Source organism: Diceros bicornis, chromosome 1 (assembly GCF_020826845.1).
Source record: "Diceros bicornis minor isolate mBicDic1 chromosome 1, mDicBic1.mat.cur, whole genome shotgun sequence".
Classification (NCBI taxonomy): Eukaryota; Metazoa; Chordata; class Mammalia; order Perissodactyla; family Rhinocerotidae; genus Diceros; species Diceros bicornis.
Window position 1 is genome coordinate 68,392,006 of NC_080740.1, and position 19,616 is coordinate 68,411,621.

The window sequence follows — 19,616 nt, forward strand, 5'->3', positions numbered from 1 at the left end:
AAACTCAATTGGATCATGAAACTAAACCCTCTCAGTCATTCTTGCTGCTGTTCCTCAGTCCTCTGATGTCCTGTATTTATCATTTGTTTCATGAACCCAAATGTTAAACATGGAGCTGGAGTCAGGCAGCCCTGGATTGGATCCTGTCACTCATGAACTAGGTGACTTCACTTTAAGTCATAACATAAGTTACAAGCCACTTAATTTCTGTGTGCCTCTGTTCCTCCATCTGTAAAATGGAGAGGACAGTACTTACTCATGGGGTTTTGTGAGAATCAGATGAGATAAGACATGCCAAGCCTTGCTCAGTACCTTTTGTACAGCAAGTGCCAGTAAGTGGTGGTAGTGAGGATGCTTACAGTGAACTGTAAAAATGCCCAGCATGGAAGTCAAGACACCTAAGTGTCTGCCTTTCTCTGCCATTGTTATGCTGTTTCTGATTCAGGATGTTTGGAATCAGAGGCCCAGTGGGTTGAGATGGGAGAATTTTCCTAAAAACCTTCAGGTCTTCCGTGGCTCAGTAGGCTGGGTCTTGATCCCAGAGAGCCCTCTGGTGGCTGATCCATGAAGGTGCGGGCTCAGGAGGACAAAGGGAAGGAGGGCCCTGGGGAGGAGAGAGGAGTGCTGGGTGGACACAGGTTCCCTCATCCAGGTTTCTCCCATCTAAGAGAAGTGATGTTGTAGGGAGATCCTCAGGCTGGGGCTACAACCTGAATGTGGGTATCACCTCTGTGAAGTTCTAGCTGTGAGACTTCGGACAAACCCCTTCTCCTCTGCGGGCCTTGGTGTGAGGACATGGGGAATAAAGGTAGACCAGATCAGTGTTTCCCAAAGATGATTTAGGGAGCCCTTGGATAGTCATTTTTAAAATCTGAATGTTTATGTCTTTTCATGTGTGCTAGAAAGAATAGTAACTTTCAAATCCTTTAATTTATGGATATTATTGTTTTAAGGTGAGTAAAAAATATTTTTAAAAAATCTAAATACACTAAAAGAAAAAATATTAAGTAAATAATAGTGCAGGTGTTATTCTATCAGGGCAAGAATCATAAAAATGGTAAGACAACAACAGAAATTTGGGCAACACTGGACAGATTATTTGTGATTTCCTGCACAGTTCTGATAAGTTAATCCTATCATTATATTACCAGGTATTATTTCCTAGCATGATGGTCACCATGTATTGTTTATGCTGCTATAAGCTCTTTACGTCTATTCCCCAGAACAGCATTATCAGGTAGCTATTATTTACTGTCTCCATTTTACTGAGGCACGAGAGGCCAAGTCACAGCTGCCTGAGACCATGTTAGGGTGTGGCCGAGCGGGATTGGAGCTGAGCCCCAATCCCAGAGCCACAGCCTGCTGTGGTGCCTCGCAGGGGTGTGCCTTCTCCGCTGCACTGCACTGGGAGCCCGACGGCAGGGACTGGCCCTTCCAGTCCTGGTGTTACCTGCAAGGCCTGCACGGACCACGGTTGCCGGTGACGTTCACATCCAAGCGGGCCTCGGGGTGAGCTGTGGAGCAGCGGCCATGGCCATGGGCTGGCTCTGGGCGTCAGGGGGCTGCCTTCCCAAGACCTGTGATTTTAAGTCCCCTCTCCCTGACCAGTGCGATGCGGTGTAAAGGGTGCTGGCCGGGGGTCGGCAGTCCTGAAGTCTTGTCCTGGGCCTTTTGCCAACCTGCTGGTTAACGGACTTGTCTACTAATTGCAGGCCGTTGTATCAGAATTGGAGGCGTTTTTCCCAAATAGTGTCCTGGGCCGCACCCCTAGATGTTCTGATTTTGTATGTCTGGGGTAGGGCTCAGGGATCTGTATTTTAGCCATATTGCTAGTTTGGGAATCACAGGGCTTGATGACTTCTAGGGTCCCGTCCAGCCCCCAAATTCCCTGAACCTCAGCATGGAAGGGCCTGTAGACCCTCATGCCCTTCCCCTGACCCAACCCCAAACAGGCTACGTGACACAGAAAACAATAGTAAAAAAGATATTTTATTATTAAAAAAAAACCAGATGACCCATGAAACCATGCATCCCGTCACTCGCGCTCACAGTCGCACGCACAGCCGCGAACCACTCGCACAAACACGCCCTCACCCACACAGCTCCCTCCCGCTGTAAGCAGCAACCCTGTGGGTAAGAGTCTCTATTGCTTTTCCTTTTGACTTTGTCTCCAGAAACAGCACAGTTGAAAAGTCAATGGACCGGAGCGAGGGATTGGGAGGGGAGGGAGTGGTAAGGCCACCAGAATTCTCTGGTCCCTGCCACTCCTGGCTACATACAGTCTGCACATGTGTACATACCTACTATACATGGGTGCCTACATGTGCAGAAACGTGCCCACATTGACCCTCCATGCATAGGGCTGAGTCACTGCAGGTAACACTTAGATTGGCAGGCATCTGAGATGGGGGCAGGAAAGGGCAGGCTGTCCAACCTGAACACTCTGATGTCCGGCCCCCTGCCTCCACCCTGCCGTGAAAAGGAGTTCTTAGTTCCTTGTGTCTAGGGAAGAAAAATCCCTTTGGGACAACTCATCCAGACAGCAAGGTTGAAAAGTGCCTAAGAATTTTTAAAATGAAGAATTCTGTCCTTCCTTCCTTTGACCCAAAGTGCTTGAGAAACTTGGGATGAAGAAGCCAGAGTTCCATGAGGTCTGAATTCTTTAGAAAAGAAGGTCCAGGGCTGCATGAATCCTGGCAGGCCCTCGCTGGTAGAAAGTCACGTGACTTAAAGAGGCAGAGCAAGTTGCTTGGACTCTGGATTAGAGGAGTGAGACGTCCAGGAGACTGAGGCCAAGTGATGCTCCTCGGAACCCTTGTCACCTCATTCACTATCTCATCCCCGATGCCTAGCTCAGTGCCTGACACGGAGCAGACACTGCAGTGAATGTACGAATGAGGCAGGTACACAGGTGACTTTTAGTACCTGCTAGCCTGATGCTCACCTCTCAGCCCCTAGAAGGACACCCTATGGCCCTCCCGGGTCATATGACCCCGGACCTCGTCTCTAGAGTAGGTGTAGTGGTTGCCTGTCAGACAGGAACCTGCCTTTGCCTCCAGAATGGAGCTGCGGGCTGGGGTACTAGGGTGCCCAGACAGAGCTCACCCGGAACTTCGGGCCCTGCCTCCCTGGGTGCTGAGGGAGGGCAAATCGGTGAGACACTGCCTCTTGCCCATCTCAGAGTCAGTTTTTCCTGCCTTTGCAGGGTAACCGCTCTGTGCATCCCCTTTCTGGGGGCCCTAGTGCTATTTCTGAAGCTCTGCTCTCAGCTTGCCTCCATCCTCAGGGACTAGCTGGGGGTCTGGAAGAGTACATTTCAAGGTATGGCAGCCTCGACTGGGAATGGGGGCTTCCCTCCCACTTTCCCAGCCACGCTCAACTCACTCCCTGTAAGACAGGAGGAAGGTGCCTAGTCCTGGCCTCCCACCTGCCTTCCTCAGGGGACAGCTAGAACATGACCTCCTCGCAGCTCCCATAATCGCTCTCCACCATGTCAGAGCCCTCATAGTTGGGGGGGCCCCGGCCTGTGAGAAGCCCACCCCCTACTTCACAGTCGGCGTAAGAGGGCCCGGCCCGGCTGAGACGCATACTCATGCCCTTGGAGCCTCCCTCTGCCGGGCAGGGCCCTCCCCCTCCCTGCCGGAACCGCGAGTGGTAGTAGCTGATGGCTGTGTACTCGTTGAGACAGGGGGCCAGCAGGTGCTCCCGGGGACTGGGGGGCCGTTGGGGCATCAGATCTTCCAGGTTCTGGTTGCTGTAACGGGGTGGGAGGGGTGCCCGCTTGTTTTCCATCTCCAGTGGGAAGGGGAAGCCCCCATAGAGGCCAGTGGGGTCCGGCATCACAGCTGGGGTCTGGTGGCGGTGAGGTGAGGGCGGCAGAGGGCCCGGGGCCACTTCAGAGTGGGGGTATTCCCAGCGTTCCTTCCTGGAGTAAGTAGGAGGCCAGACCGTGACTCCGCCTGGGTACACTGAAAGGGAACAGCAAGATATGGTGAGCTCTGAGTTTCCCTGGCGAAGCTTCCAGCTGGCCTGATAGCCACTATATATAACTGAGCACATGGTGGAGACGGCCCAAGGAGAGGGTCGGTATGTGGCCCATCTATGCATGTTGTCTCTGGCAGCTGAGGTTGGTATCTAGAACCCAGTGGGGCCAAGTTCAAGTCCAGAGGTTTAAACCAAAGCCAGCCCATCCTGCAAATCTGTCTCCCATCCAAGGATCAGTGAACAAGGGAAGAATATGGATGGCTCCATGCAGCCCACCCCCACTGCTGAAGACAGCAACTCCATCCCCAGTCCTACTGGTTGAGTTTTGTCTCCTTGCTTGAAGGAAACAGACATACAGTTTGGAGTTAGAGGTGTGATGGCATATATCACAGCGGGTGATTAAATGAGATGAGGCTTGGAAGATTGGAGACTAGGCATTGTTGGTCCAAGCTGTGTCCCTGCTACTGACCAGTTGGGTGAGTTAGAGCAAGTCATTGCATCTTTATGGGCCCCATTTACCCTATTGGCAAAAAGCTAGTGAAATATCTATTGTAACTATTGGTGAATAAGCCAGAAAATATAATGTGCTTACAAATTCACCTCCTTTTGAGCCAAAGTTGAGAGAGGAGGTGAAGGTCCCTCCTCTAGGCCAGCCAGGTCTGGCCCAAGGCTGCTGTACCTCCAGATTGGGTGGACTACTGCTTCTCTTTCCCGTCCCAGAAAAGCAGAAATGCACAGAAGCCCCCTTTTCACTCCAGGGATCCTACCCACCCCTATCCAGGGTCTATAGGTTTCTGCCGAGGACATCAATCCTATGGAGTGACTTGGAATTTAGAGGAGTGGATCATGGTGCAAAGGAATGAGCCACAGACTCTGAGTCCAGAGACCTGGCATCTGTTCCAGTCCACTAATGCACCGTGACCTTGACCACATCCCTTCATATCCCATCCTAAGGGATTGGACTAGATGGTGGCCAAAAACCCTTGTACCACGGATAACGGAGTGTTTCGGTCTACCACCCCATTCCATCAATCCCAGAGGCGAAGGGCGTCTGGCTATACTGACCCATCTCCTCGCCTGACCAGGTCCTCTTAATGACAGGCTCATTGTCAGAGTGGGAAGGGACTGCAGCTGGCGGGAGTCTGGGAGGCACACTGCAGACCACTGGCCGCTGCTTAGAGCTGGGTCCAAAAGTGACAAGTTCATTCGGAGCTGAGGTCTTGCTGGGCTCCAGTTGGTTCAAGTTGTTGCAGGAGCTGGTGCTCACAGGGTTGAGCTCAATGGCAGGTGTGGCTTGGGTGTCAACACCAACGCTCCTGGCCAGGAGGTCTGGGTCCTCCATGGCCACAGGCTTGTGGGACTTGCACCGGCGACAGTAGAAGAGAAGCCCAGCAGTGCATACAGTGATGAACAATAGGGCCACTATGATGATCAGAATCTCCTGCTGTCCCCAGTCTCCCCTTTTGATCTCAGGGGTAACTAGGCAGTGTCCTTCTGAGCAGCCCCTGGCCTCCATTTCACACCTGCAGAGACAGAGAAGTAGTCAGAGGGCAGAGACACTGTACTGCCCTTTCCATGTCCCCTCTTACAAAGGTCTACGGGATGCAGACCCCTGCACTCAAGCCTACCTTCTCCAATTTTCCACCAAAAACAAAGAAAAAATGATAATTATCAAACATATCAACATACCAACTTCAGAACTTTCCATCCTCCGCCAGTAGAGTATGGGACTCAGCTACACCCTCATTCATGACCAGTTGGATCTGGGCTCTGGGCACATCCATTATTTTTCACCCATAAGATCTAGGCATTGGATATGTTCTCCACCAATGAGATCAGATTTCCAACTATATACTGCAATAGAGGCAGCTGACATACCTAGCTGTCCTCTAGCAATGATGTCAGGGTCCCAGACACAGGTCAGCAGTCACCCAGCAATGGCAACCAGGCACCAGAGTTACCAGCTCTTCTCCACCAGGAGGTCACAGAAACCCAGCATGGCCCTGCACAGACCTTACATTGGGCAACTTTCTCAGAGAGAGCACCTGAAACTGTGTGACCTCTCAGGTCACCTACAGCTTGTCATTCCATGGTGTGTGGCTCCTAGGAGACTTCTATGGCCAGCTTTATCCACTTTTGAGGGATACTGGGAAAGTCTCCCTCCATCCCACTTGAGGCCAAAACATCTCCCAGTGCCTAAAATTTCACCACCACCAGTTTGTCCTTTTGGGTTTAACATCGTCCTCCCCAAGTACCCCTTCTAAAATGCAAACCCCACTTCAAGCCAGGAAGTGTCCTCTCAACACGTCTACTGAATGGAGAACTTTCCCTACTGCAGAGCAGTAAGTGAAGTGGGGCCAGAAACGCCAGTTACCGAGAGAAAGGACTTGGGTCATTAACACACAGGGGAATCTTGGGTAACCCCTTTCCTTCTCTGGGCCTCAGTTTCTCCATCTATAAAACGAGCGGGTGGACTACATCACTCGCTGTCTTATGCACACGCTGACAGCAAGGCGATCCCTTGGGAACTTGTAAAAAAATAGAATCTCAGGCCTCAGTCCCTGGAGATTCCGAGTAAGTTGGTCCAGGAATCTATATTTTTCACCAGTCTCCCTCAGGATTTTTTAAGGGCTCCTAAATTGGGGAGCCATAAAACCAGATAATTGCCAAAGCCTCTTTGCCTCTAGGATTCTAGGGATGATTTGCTTTCCCTTGCAACCTGCCCCAGGCCAGCATAATACAAGGCACGGGTAGCTTGACAGTGGGGCTCAAGACCTGCAGCAGTGCTGTACCAGTTGGAGTCATGGTCCCTAGGCTGCTTTCTGGGAAATCATGGTCCTGAGCAAGAGAATAAGAAGTTTAGCTATTTTCGGACATCAGCAAGGATCAGAACCACCTGAGGAGCTGGATAGAAGTGCAGATTCCTGGGCCCCAGCCTGGTGAATCTGAATCAGTAGGTTCAGAGTAGGGCTTGGGAAATCTGTCTTTTCAGCCAGAACCTCCCCTTCTCAGAGTGTTGTGATGCAGACGGTCCAAGGAAGAAGCCTTGACACATGGAAAATGGCAGAGAAGCCACATCCTTGGAGCACTCAGCCCCTGGCCTCCCATGGCCTCTCTAGAGGTCAGAGTGCAGAGGTCATTCTCTAATGGTGCCAAAGCAAGAGTGAGGAGCCAATGGCAGATGGCCTCTCCAGTGCTTACCTGTCTCCCGTGTAAGGGTGAGGGCAGTTACAGGAGGCTCCTTCGGGGGAGGAGATGCAAGTTCCACCTTCCAGGCAGGGTGTCGAAGTGCAGTTCTCCCTTCTCTGTTCACAGTGCTTCCCAGAGAACTGTGGGGGACACTTGCAGACATAGCCTGGGAGGAAGGGAAAGGAGGTGAGAGCGCACACTGGCCTAGCGGTCAGGCAGCTGAGGCTGAGAGGCCATCTGGGACCCAGGGAGACCTCAGCGTGTTTGCAGATCTGGGTTGTCACATTTCGGTGAGTGCCAAACACCAGGTTGGGCCTTAGTGCCCTGCTGGACCAGACTTGATCCCTGCCCTCAAACAACTTACAGGCATGTAAAGAATAATAATGGATATGCCACCATCATCCTAGACAACACTTATTCAGTGATAGTCATTGTCCTAGGAATCTTCATGTATGAGCTCTTTTGATCCTCATGACAACCCTGAGATTACTGTTATCACCCTCATCGGGGGACAGGTTGATGGCAGGTGAGAAATGAGGCACAGAGAATGTATGACATTTGCTCAAGGTCACACAGCTACTAAGTGGCAGGATTGGGATTCAAACCTAGACAGTTATATATAATATCAGTATATTAGTTATTATCCTAAAAATTAGTTTTATTGAAGAGATGTGTTTGGGGAGGGGGCTAGCATAGTCTAGGGACCAGGGGAAGTTTCCTGGAGGAGGTGATATTTCAGTTGAGACCTGAAGGATAAATAAAAATTAGCCAGGCAAAAAGATAGAGGGGCAGGCCGGCCCCGTGGCTTAGCGGTTCAGTGAGCGTGCTCCACTACTGGCGGCCTGGGTTCCGATCCCAGGTGCGCACCGATGCACCGCTTCTCGGGCCATACTGAGGCCACGTCCCACATACAGCAACTAGAAGGATGTGCAACTATGACATACAACTATCTACTGGGGCTTTGGGGTGGGGGGGAAGGAGGATTGGCAATAGATGTTAGCTCAGAGCCGGTCTTCCTCAGCAAAAAAGAGGAGGATTAGCATGGATGTTAGCTCAGGGCTGATCTTCCTCACAAGAAAAAAAAAAAAAAGATAGAGGGGCAAAGAGGAAGGCGATTCAGGCAGAGGAGAAAACCGTTTGCAAAGGATCAGAGGAGAGAGTGTGACATGTTCCAGGAACTAAGAGGCCAGGGCAGGTGAGCCTAGTGAGCAGAGGGGAGAGTGGGAGCTGCAGGGCCCGGAGGCAGGGGGGCCAGGGCATCGGAGGGATGAGCCATATGCAGAAATTAGGAATCGGGACTCTATCTGAACTGCAGGGGGAAGCCATTGCAAGGTGCTAAGCAGGCAAGTGACCTGCTCAGATCTGCATTGTGTGAGGATCACTCTGGTGCCCTGCTGGAAGACGCAGGTGGAGGGAGAGAAGCGGGAGAGCAGGGAGGCGGCTGGCACAGTAGAGAAGGTGAAAGATGACAGGGGTTTAGGTCAGAGTGATGGCAGTGGGGACAGAGAAGTGATGGACTCCTTGGATACTTGCGGGTAGAAATGACAGTACTGTTAGCCAGACAAAAATTAGGAAATGAGATAATGCCAGGTGTTGAGATGGATGTAGGTACATAGGAACCTCATGCACTGCTGGTGGGAGTACAGGCCGTGGCCATGCTGGAGAGCAATTTGACCCTATTTAGTTAAAATAATTATTTGCATGCTCTGGGTATGTGAATTCCATCCCTGGGTGGTGTGTGTGTGTGTGTGTGTGTGTGTGTGTGTGTGTGAAGAAGGTTCTGACACCTTCTTGAGATGTGGGTTTACAAGATGACATGTCTGAGGATGTTCACTGCAGCGTGGTGATGGAAATGGGATTTTGAAGCCACTGCGGTGTCCATTGCTGGGAGAATGGAGAGGGAAATGTGAGTGCATGCACACCTTGGAGTATGGAGCCTCAATTAAAAGCAACAAATAAGGATTACTTGTGTCAGCGTGGATGGGAAAGTGTAAAAAATTATGTACCACTTACATAAATTAGAAATTCGAGCATGTGAAAAACAGTAATATACATTTTGCAAGAACTCGCTTAAAGACTTTAAATGTTAGGGCTGGGCGAGAGAGAAGGCGGTGGAGTAGAGATTAAAGGGAAATAAGAAAGAGAGAATTTGCAGGGATCAATGACGACACTAAGATGTATGATGAACTCAACCTTCTACACCAGAGGTCCCCATTCATGCCCTTCCCCCATCCAAAAAAAAGAAGGAAAGTTAGCTCTTGCTGAGGGAGAAGGAAGACTCCTGGCTTCCATAGTGTAAACCTAGCAGACCGCAGCTCATTACTCACCAGTGAGGAGAAGAGAGGGACATTTGGAATCAGGAGTCAGGAGTGCTCCTCTGAGACCTGCACCCTGAACATGGTGCAGCCATGTGACCTTGGCTCACTTAGCAGCCATGTGACCTTGGCAAAGTTCCTTTACCCCTCTGGGTATCCCTCACATAGCCTAGCAGTTTCCTGAGCTGCAAAATGGAGCTGATAACGGCTCTCTTTCCTCCCTCCCTCCCTCCCTCATGGGGCTGTGGTGAAGGAATATGCTTCTTAAACTCTGCAGTGATATGTGATTGCTAGTTCAACCTGTCAGAGTCCTCTGAAGAGCCTCCTGGGATCAGCCATGGGGTCAGCCCCAGCCCTTACCTGCCCTGCGGGTCTGTGAGCACTTTCCACCATTGAGACACGGGTTCTGGCTGCACTCGTTGCTGTGGAGGCAGCACTGGGTGAGGGCCTGCCTCTCCAGCAAGCCTGCCGCCTTATTGCCATGGGCCAGCAGCTCCAGCGCCTCTCCGTTGATCACGACAGCTTCCAGGCAGCCTTCGAAGCCCTGGGAGACTTTTGGGGAAGAATGCAAGAGGACAAGGCCGCCCAGAAAGAGGTCTCTCTCAGCCCTCGGACCTCGGCAGTTTTCTGGCAGCACAAGGGATGCGTTGCCTGCGCTGTCCACCAACAGGCGCATGGCAGTGTCTGTCTCCTCTACCAGAATGGCATGCCACTCTTGGTCGTTCACGTGGAGCCAGGAGGAAAGATTTCCATGGAAACCACCTGGGCAGCGGTATTCCAGCTGGAGCACTCCATTGACCAGCTGCAAAGAAAACCCAGATGGCCGTCAGCAAAGCCAAGAAGTTCCTATTAAATGCACTGCTAACAGGCTGCAGTGCAAAGAATGTTGGTCACGTTTTCATGGGTGGGAGCAGTAACGTTTGGTGATTTTCAAGGCTGTTTTACACATTGTATTTGTAGAGCATAAAAGCCCTTCCAGTGTTCTGTCCACGGTCTCATTTGGACCTCACCACAGACCATGGGATGGTCTGGGCAGGGTTGACATCTCCATTTCACAGATGAGAAAACTGAGGCCCAGAGATGCCTTGCTGATCAAGACCGTGGATCAAACCTTTTGGATTCTTCTTCACAGGCTTCTCCAATGTTCTACACTCCTGACTGTGGGCCTTCAGGGAGGTTTTCAGAAAACCTTTCTCTCCCTCCCACTCCCTTATTCAACAGTTCAGCAGTTCTCAAAGTGGGTCTCCAAGACCTTTTCAGGAAACGATTTTCATAGTAATACTAAGACATTATTTGTCTTTTCTATTCTCATTCTCTCACAAATATACAGTGGAGATTTCTAGACACAAGCTATCCCAACAGATGAAGGCAGACGTAGATATGAGAAGCCAGCTGTCTTCTTTGAAGCCAGACATAAGAGAGATTTGCAAAGATGTAAAACAATGCTACTCTTCTTTTTTTTTATTTTGGGAAATATAATTATTTTTCATAAAAATATGGTATTTATGTTAACATGTAATGGGTTTCTTTCTTTCTTTTTTTTGGTGAGGAAGATTGGTCATGAGCTAACCTCCATTGCCCATCTTCCTCTTTTTGTTAAGGAAGATTGGCCCTGAGCTAACATCTGCCCCCATCTTCCTTTATTTTGTATATGAGACCCCGCCACAGCATGGCTTGATGAGCGGTGTATAGGTCACGCCCAGGATCCAAACCTGTGAACCCCGGGCTGCTATAGTGGAGCACGCAAACTTAACCACTATGCTACCGGGCTGGCCCCACTTGTTATTTTTAAACGAATTAATAAATAAATATTTTAACATTTCTCAGTTTTAATTTCTAATGCTGAAAACGTCAATAGCTATAACCCACATAAACAAAACTTCCCTAGGATTTTCAAAAATTTTTAAGAGTGTAAAAAGTCTTGAAATCAAAAGGTCTGAGAACCACTGGGTTAAAACATTTTAGTTCACCTCACCTCCAAGAAGTAGGACTACTTGTGGCCAAAGATTTTTCTGATCATTCTGGGTTAGGTAGAGCTTTCTCTGGGTGAAATTGAAGATCTAACCCATTGTTCTCCAGAAACAATGGCCATGGTATACCATCTTTCTGATTTTTGCTCTGGTTGAGTACTACCTATACCTTTATTTACTTGAAAAGGAAACCTAGTTTTATTACAGAAAATAGGAAACCAATATAACTTGCCATTAAGAAAGGAGAGTGGCAAAAATAAGTACAGCTCAAAACGTTGTCATTAAATCACTCCTTTTCTTACTGAGGACCACAAATCCATTGATCCCACCATCTTTTCACTGTCTTTCACCTCTGTAATGTCCTCACTCCTCTCCTTATCCAGCTTAAATTCCATAGCCAAATTCCTGCTTCTTTCTAACTTGGCAGAACTTACTGGGCAAACCCACAAACTGGTAAAATCCAACTCTCCACCTACTCTATATGAGCATCGTGATGGCTAGAGAAAAGCACACAGCCTTGCTATGGGTCTCCCTTTAATTTCATGACCATGAGTCTCAAATGAGCCCTTCATGCTGCCCAACAATCGTACTAACTTCCTTAGTCTTCTACGCTCCCAGATGACCATCTTCACAACTTCTCTCTTCTCAGACCCCTAATGCCTCCCTCCCCATCCTCCCTCCAGCAATCAGATAGGAACCTGCAGGCATTCTCACCATCACATCTGTCCACTTTGGTGAAGGCCAATCTCTCCATTCATGTACTAGATCCTACCCCCCTAAGGATGAGGTTCCCCTGACTATCCTTTCTCTTTCCTACATCTTTGTCATTCTCTACTGGATCATCCTAATTGTCATACAAACATGCAGTTATTGCTCTAATCTAAAAAAAAAAAAGAAAAGTTGTCTTGAACCCACTTCTCCCGCCAGATATCTCTTTCTTTGTTCCTCCTTTGCAGCAAAATGCCACCTCACCCACCATGACACGGAAACCACTGGTGTCAGGGTATTCAGTGACCTCTGTGTTGCCAAATCCAATGACTGATATCACTTCCTATCTTGCTTGACCTCTCAACAGCATATCACCCAGTTATCGCTCCTTCCTTCTTTATACATGTTCTTCATCTGGCTTCCGGGATATAACACTTGGTTTTTCTCCAACATCACTGGTAGCTCCTTTTCAGTCTCTTTTGTTGGATCCTCCTCTTACCCCAATGTTTCAATGTTGGAGTGTCTCAAGGATGAATCCTTGATCTACTCTTTTAAATCTACACTCCTTGGCGATCTCATCCAGTTTCGTGGCTTTCGATACTATGTGTATGCTAAAGACTCTCAGATCTTCATCTCCAGCCCAGACCTTTCTCACCAACGCTAGACTTGTTTATCCAGCTCTACTTGGAGGTCTAATAGCCATCTCAAACTTACATGTGCAAAACTGAACTCCCGATCTTCCCTCCAAACCTGCTCTACCCATATCCTTCCCCAGGTCTGTTGGTGGCAACTCCATTCCTTCTAGATGCTCAGACCAAAATCTTACACTTTGCTTTCTATCTCAGCCCTCATTCAATTCATCAGGAAATCCTGTTGGCTTTACCTTCAAAATCAATTCAGAGTCTGACGTCTTCTTCCCACTTCTACTGTCATTACCCTGATCTAAATCGCCATCATCTCTCACCTGAATTATTGCAATAGCTTTTTGGCTGGGTCTCTCTGCTTCTATTCTTGTTCCTCTAAAGTCTATTCTCAACACAGCAGCAATGATGAACCTTTTTGTATATGTCATATCATGTCAATTCTCTGCTCAGAACTTTCTAATGCTCTCCATTTTGCTCAGAATAGAAGCCAAAGTCCTTAAATGGCCTACGGGACCTTTATAAATATGCCCCTACCCCATTACATCTCTGACTTCAAACCCTACTATTACTGTTGCCCTTGCTTACTTCACTCAAGCCATATAGATTTCTGGGTTATTCCTTAAACATGCTCAGTATTCTCTTGCTATTCCCTCTGCCTAGAATGCTGTTCCCCCAGATGTCTACATAGCTAATTCCCTCACTCCCCTAAATTATTGTTCAGTTATCACCTCAATGAAGACTTATCTGACCACTTTATTTAAAATTGCAACTCCTCACACTCCTGATCCCTCTTAACCTTTTCTTCTTTCTTTTTGCCCATAGCACTTAGCACATTCGGACAAAATCTATAATATTCTGATTGATTATGTTTATTGTCAGACTCCCCACTATAGGATGAAAGCCTTAAGAGGGACTTTTGTCTTATTCACTGATGGAGACCCATGCACCTAGAACAGCGCCTGTCACATAGTACATGCTTAGTAAATATTTGTTGGCTGAATTAAATTCAAACTAGCTACCAAAGTCTGCTTTCTCTTTGTCAAAGTGGGAGATTGGCATGTGTGAGAGAGGTGTTAAAATCAGGCAGGCAACCTGAGACTTTCCAGATGACATAATCAGAAAGTCTGAAAGACCACTAGAAAGGAAATTCATTTTTCTCCCATGTGATTCCAGGTAGCTTAATGCTGGCTTTGTCATCTTGAGCACACCCTGTGGTAGCCAGCCTCGCATCCCTCTGGGGAAACACTGATCTGTTAGCAGAAGTGATAAAACCACCGGGGCTGTGTGGCCTCACCCATCTCTCTTTCTATCTTCAGAGGCTCTCTTATGCCACAGAGCAGCCCAACCTCTGGTTGTCCTTGGACGTATATCTCCAGGTGGGATGGCTGTGGCAATCAGGACTGGAAAGTCTCCTGTCCTCACCCAATGGTCACAGCCAGCATCCCCGAAAACCTTGCAGGGATTTCTTTGCAGAAATTGGCCTTCTTGGCTGTCCCGTGCTCCCCCCACCTCCCCAGTGTACGCTCACTGGAAATCTCTCAGGCTGGCAGTGCCTCACCTTCAGGGAGACATACACTGTCTCATTGCTGAACAGGAGAATGGCCTGTGACTGGAGTGTTTTCAGACGGAAGCGGATGTGCCAGTTCTGAGCCTCCGGGAGACCGTACCGCGCGAAGCTCTGACCGCTGAACCTTGTGGCAGTACCTGTGAAAGCAACCAGAGGTGTCACCTCCACGTGAAGTGGTCTCCAGAGAGCCCTTCAACAGACTGTCTCATTCAACCCTCGGGTGGCAAGCAGGGTCATTGCTGACATTTATAGATGAAGAAACGAGGCTGGGGGATTCCTTGTCCAGGGTCACACTGCTGGACAGGGGCCATCACCCTGCACACCTCCCTTTGGCCCCAGGGATCCTGGACTTGGGTCCCAGCCTGTGTCAGGAACTATGAGCTCAAACCACTGAGAAAGCAAGAATCAAGCCAGAAATGTAATCAATCAAATGTGTGGAAATCAAAATTTCCATCCTACATAGTTTCCATGTTATCTCTGACATCACTTGGGGAGGAAGGTGGTAGAATTGCAGAGGATTTAGCATACGTGTCTGATTTCAGGAACACCACAAGGATTTTTTGCCTCAAGATATCTCCTTCCTCATTAGGAGTGTACACATTTGGGTAAGCACTTCCCAAATGAACTGCTGCTGAGAGGTCAAGAAACACACTGTGATAAAGGCAGGGGTGGTGAGAGATCGTGTGGCCAAAGCTTCTGTAAAGCCCTGCATGCCCCATCCCCCTGTAGCAATTGCTAATGCACAGTTGCATAAGGAGTCTTCACCTAAACTTGAGTTTCTCAAGCTTACCTGACCATGGGACCCTCTTATGTGACCACCTATTTAGCCCTTGGTAACAGCAATCTGTAGGACCCCCTTTGGGAAATGCTATATTATATTAAGCACTGCCTTCCGCAGATTGTTAAAAATCCACCCTCCTGAGAAGTAAGTTGAGCTATTAAACTCCTAAAACCTCAGTGTGAATAAGCTTATAGTTTCAAGGGAAGGTGAGCAGTACAGGCCCCAGATAGCTAAGGAATGGGAATAGTTGAGGAGGGAACAAAGGCCGAAAGGGAGGAAGGAAGAACGGATTACAAGACCCTAAGAGTCTATCATTCCGTAGGTCTAGAACTCTCTGACGTGGCAATTCCATGGTAGTAGGTCGTTATTGGATGGGATATTGACGATGATCTAGATCAGGAATTCCCAAACCTGGCTGACTATCAGGCTCAGCTGGAGAGTCTTTAAAACCCAGAATGCCAGGCTCTGCCCTCAGCGAGTATGACTCAGTAGTTCTGGTGGCGCATGGGGATCTGTGTTTTCAAAATCTCCCCATGATGGTTGTGGTGACTGGAAGAGAGCCCGAGGGACGTTTCTGAGATGCTGGTCATGTTCCGGTCCTTGATCTAGGTGCTCGTTACACTGGTGTATTTGGTTTGTGAAAACTCGTTGAGCTGTACACTTAGGATACACAGATCTTTCTGTATGTCCTATTTCACTAAAATGTTAAACAAACCTCTCTCCAAGTGATTTTGGTGCTCGGTGAGCCAGCCTGTCTAGTGTTTCTCAAAGTGCAGCCCTTGGACAACCTGCGTCAGAATTGCCCGAGGTGCTGGTTAAAAATGCCAATTCCAGGCCTCACCCAAGACCTTCTAAATAAAAAACTCTCCAGGTGACACTCAAGAGCAGGTCTCTTTAAAAACACACTCCCCAGGCGATTTTGTACAATCTTGATTTTAGAACCTCTGTTGTCTGATGCAGGAGGGTCAAGAGAGAACCTTCAGCCATCACAGCCTTCTCCTGCAGCTGACTTGGGGGCAAGAGACACAAGAAGGGAAGCTCCCTGCCACACCCCCAAGAGGAGCTCACTAGCCTAAATCTGTGGACCTGAAGAAAGTCCACAAATCTTCCCAGAAAAAATTTCCCTAATGCAAACTGGGTAGACCTGCAAAGGGTAGGCCAGGTCAGGCAGGGGGTGATGGTGAGCTGGAGGTGATGCCCTTCTTTTGCTAGTGCTCCTGAGCTGGTCTGGGGCATTGGTCTTAGTGCCAGGGGTGGTACAACCCGCATACCTCCGTTTCAACTGTAGAGGGAGCTGATGTCCCTGCTTTGTAGGGTTGTGGTGACGATGAGTTTAGGTAACATAAACACAGAGGCTGGCACATAGCAGAGTCCTTATAGCAACAACTGCTACCATGTGAATGACAGCCACCACGGAGGGGGTGCTTATTAAGGGCCAGCCAGGGCTTGAATGCTTTTATATCCATTAAGCAATTTACTCCCCAAACCAACTCCAGGAGGCAGATGATATTATTTTCATTATTTATAGAGGAGAAACTAAAACTAAGAGGATTTTAATAACCCACCCAAGCTTATACAGCTAGTAAGTGATAGAGCTGGGGTTTGAACCTGAGCTGTTGCAACTAAACCTTGAGGTTATAACCATCAGGCCATAGTAATAACTGTAGCATTGGTAACTCATGTTTATTGACCACATCCTATATAGCAGGCACTTATCTAAGTAGGCACTTGCTGTTTAATACTCACTCAATTCCTGCAACAGCCCAAGGGCACAGAGAAGTTAAATAATTTTCCTAAAGTTACCTGGCTAACAAGTGGCAGAGCTGGGATTTGAACCCAGGCAATCTGATGCCCAAGTCTACGCTCTTAGCCATGATGCTAAACTGCCTCTAGTACTCTTACTGTTATTTTCAAAATTCCAAAAAGTGGCCAGGAATAGGGTGCAATTCCGCGACTAGATTTTGTGAGGCCACACCTGTCTTATGGTGGTCTGTGGTCCCTCTACCCCACAGAGACCCCCGAGATCTCCCTCCCTAGAGTCGAGCTGGCCGAGCCCACAGTGCTGGTTGTCCAGGGGAAGGCCCGCTCCTCACCATTGCAGGAGCAGGTCCTCTCCAGGCGGTGCCGCGGGGTCAGGATGCTGAGCCTGGCCGTGCTGTACGTGGGCCCGACCCTGGGGTCCAGGTGCACTGTCTCTTGGCAGATTTGCCCCTGGCAGCTTGGCCCTTGGCAGGGCACCACGGGTATGGCTGACCTCATTTGAATTCCCACCGAGTGCTCCATCTCCTTGGCTGAGCGAGTGATGATGGATGCCAGCTCCTGCAGCTTGTAGAAGGTTCCGGAATGCCCCTCAAAGACCAGGAGCACATCCACCCCAGCCATGGCCTCTGCAGGCTGAAGGCTGGCCAGGTGGATGTTGGTTCGTTTGATGTCCAGCTTGTTGCTGAGGAACCTCTGCAGGTTCCTCCAGTGGTCACTCACCAGCTCCTCTGGGGTGAGCTGGTGGAAGCCCATCCACATGGCCTGCTGCAGAGCCTCCTGCCCCACTTGCCACACATGGACATGGACCCCAGTGGTGGCAGTGAAGGTCCCATCGCTGACTGTGATGTTGAACGCATAGCGGCCACGAGGCAGTCCCTGGGCAGCGATAATCTTGCCATCAGTTGTGCCCACAGAGAAGCGCCTGCCCAGGGTCTTCTCTCCTGCCAGGCTGTAGGTCAATGTGTCCTGGGGGTCTCGGTCTGTGGCGTGGATTTTACCCACCATACCGCCCTGGAACTCCTCCTCCCCGATGGTGATGAAGATCTCCAGCGGGAGGGCGGAGGGGGGATAGTGGCTCTGCTCTGTGACGTGGACTCTGACGGACGTTGAAGATGAGAGGGGAGGGCTGCCACTGTCTGACACCTGTGGGCAAAATAAGCACTGCCATTACCATAGGACTGCGACGAACGGTGGCCCAAGTAAGGCTGGGCCCCCTTGGGGAGACACGTCTCTCTGCTTGAGGGCAGGCTCAGCATGTTGTCACGTTTGAAAAAGAAAATAATAATTCCAAAAGCTCCGAAGGTTTTGTGGAAGGAGTTACATCCACATACCACACGGTAAAACCTAACTCCGTTTCCTTATTTGACATCTCTGAGCCTCTTCCTAAATCTCTCCGGCTTCCTTCCTCCTGAACATCTCTCGTTCTATCTCTTTCTTTAAATGAGTCATCACGTGTCTCTTGGCGATTCCAATGCGCATCCTCATGGCCCTGTCAGCCTACGAGGTTCTCTTTGGGATTCCCCTTTACTATGCGATTGGGGTGGGGGTCGGGGTGGACATCTCTTCTTCTCTCCGCCAGCAAATATTTATTGAGGGCCTTCTGTGGGCCAGGACCTCTGCTATGATAGGAGAAAAGAGACAATAAATCAATTGCTAAAAAGACAAGAAAATGTCAGACTTGGATAAAGTGCGATAAAGGAGATAAACAGGGTGACGTGACAGAGAGATCTAAAGAGTGAGAGAGACCTAACTTAGATCAGGTGGGAGGGAAGGTGTCTCTGAGGAGGTGACACTTGAGCTGAGTCCTGAGGGATGAGAAGAGGTGAGGAGAAGAGGTGACAGACAGGGAACAGCAAGTGTAAAGCCTTGGGGTGGAAAGAACATGGTGTGCTCGGCAAAACAGGGGCCACAGCTGCTGGAGGAGTGGGCAGGGCTGAGGAGCACAAGGTCAGATTTTATGTCAGAGCCGTGAAAAGCCTTTGAAAGTTTTAAGCAAGGCAATGTCGTGACCTCAATTAAGCAAGGAGAAGAATGTAAATAAGAAATGCATCTTCCTTTCACATTTCACCAAGTGGACTGCCACTTTCTGCTGACTTAGCAAGGACGAAGCTTTCCACGAGTGTCTCCACCATTTTCCCTACAGAAAGGAAGATCTTGTTCGCGTGCATTCCAGTGCTTTGAGTGGGTGAGAACTTTGTAAAGTTACAGCTACTGCTAGGAATTGTGCATAACGCTGATGAACTATCAGTAGCAACAACAATAATTAATACCACTACTAGGTATAATATATAACTAACATTAACCGAGGATAAACTGTGTGCCACTTTTAAATGCTTTAAATGCAGGATCACAGTTTATCTTTCTTATGAGATAGGTACCCTTAAATATCTCATCTTACAAAAGATAGAACTGAGGCTCAGAGAGATCAAATAACTTGCCCAAGGTTGTACACCAGGTAAGGCCAGAGCGGAATCTGAACTCTATGACCGTAGCCTGTGTCTTTCCTGGCCTATGGAACCGCCCAGTGAATGGAAGTGGAAATACAGGACATATGCAAGAGACGGTGTTGATGCCCATGGTGACAGAGCACCTGTCCAGGCCAGGATACAGAGGTCAGGCAGCTGTTGTCACTCATCTCTCCCTAAGCAATCAAATCCCTGCCCTTGGCTTCAAGGACCCTCTGCATTAGCCCACACC

At 49.0% G+C, this 19,616-nt stretch overlaps 1 protein-coding gene across 2 annotated transcripts in view; it reads right to left on the reverse strand.

Moving 5' to 3' along the window:
• Positions 1-1,982: 1,982 nt before the first annotated feature.
• The window catches only part of FAT2 (FAT atypical cadherin 2), a 60,051-nt gene continuing 42,417 nt past the window's right edge, over positions 1,983-19,616 (reverse strand). Inside the window, exons 18-23 of one of the 2 annotated variants that reach the window (XM_058544440.1) lie at positions 17,252-18,062; positions 14,369-14,514; positions 9,849-10,290; positions 7,186-7,339; positions 5,050-5,507; positions 1,983-3,968 (exon numbers count right to left, since the gene is read on the reverse strand). In XM_058544440.1, the coding sequence (XP_058400423.1) occupies positions 3,448-3,968; positions 5,050-5,507; positions 7,186-7,339; positions 9,849-10,290; positions 14,369-14,514; positions 17,252-18,062 (2,532 nt within the window). In that variant the 3' untranslated portion in view covers positions 1,983-3,447. Of the gene's footprint in view, positions 3,969-5,049; positions 5,508-7,185; positions 7,340-9,848; positions 10,291-14,368; positions 14,515-17,251; positions 18,063-18,479; positions 18,539-19,616 lie in introns of those variants that run through there. The other variant, XM_058544445.1, reaches the window with a different exon arrangement.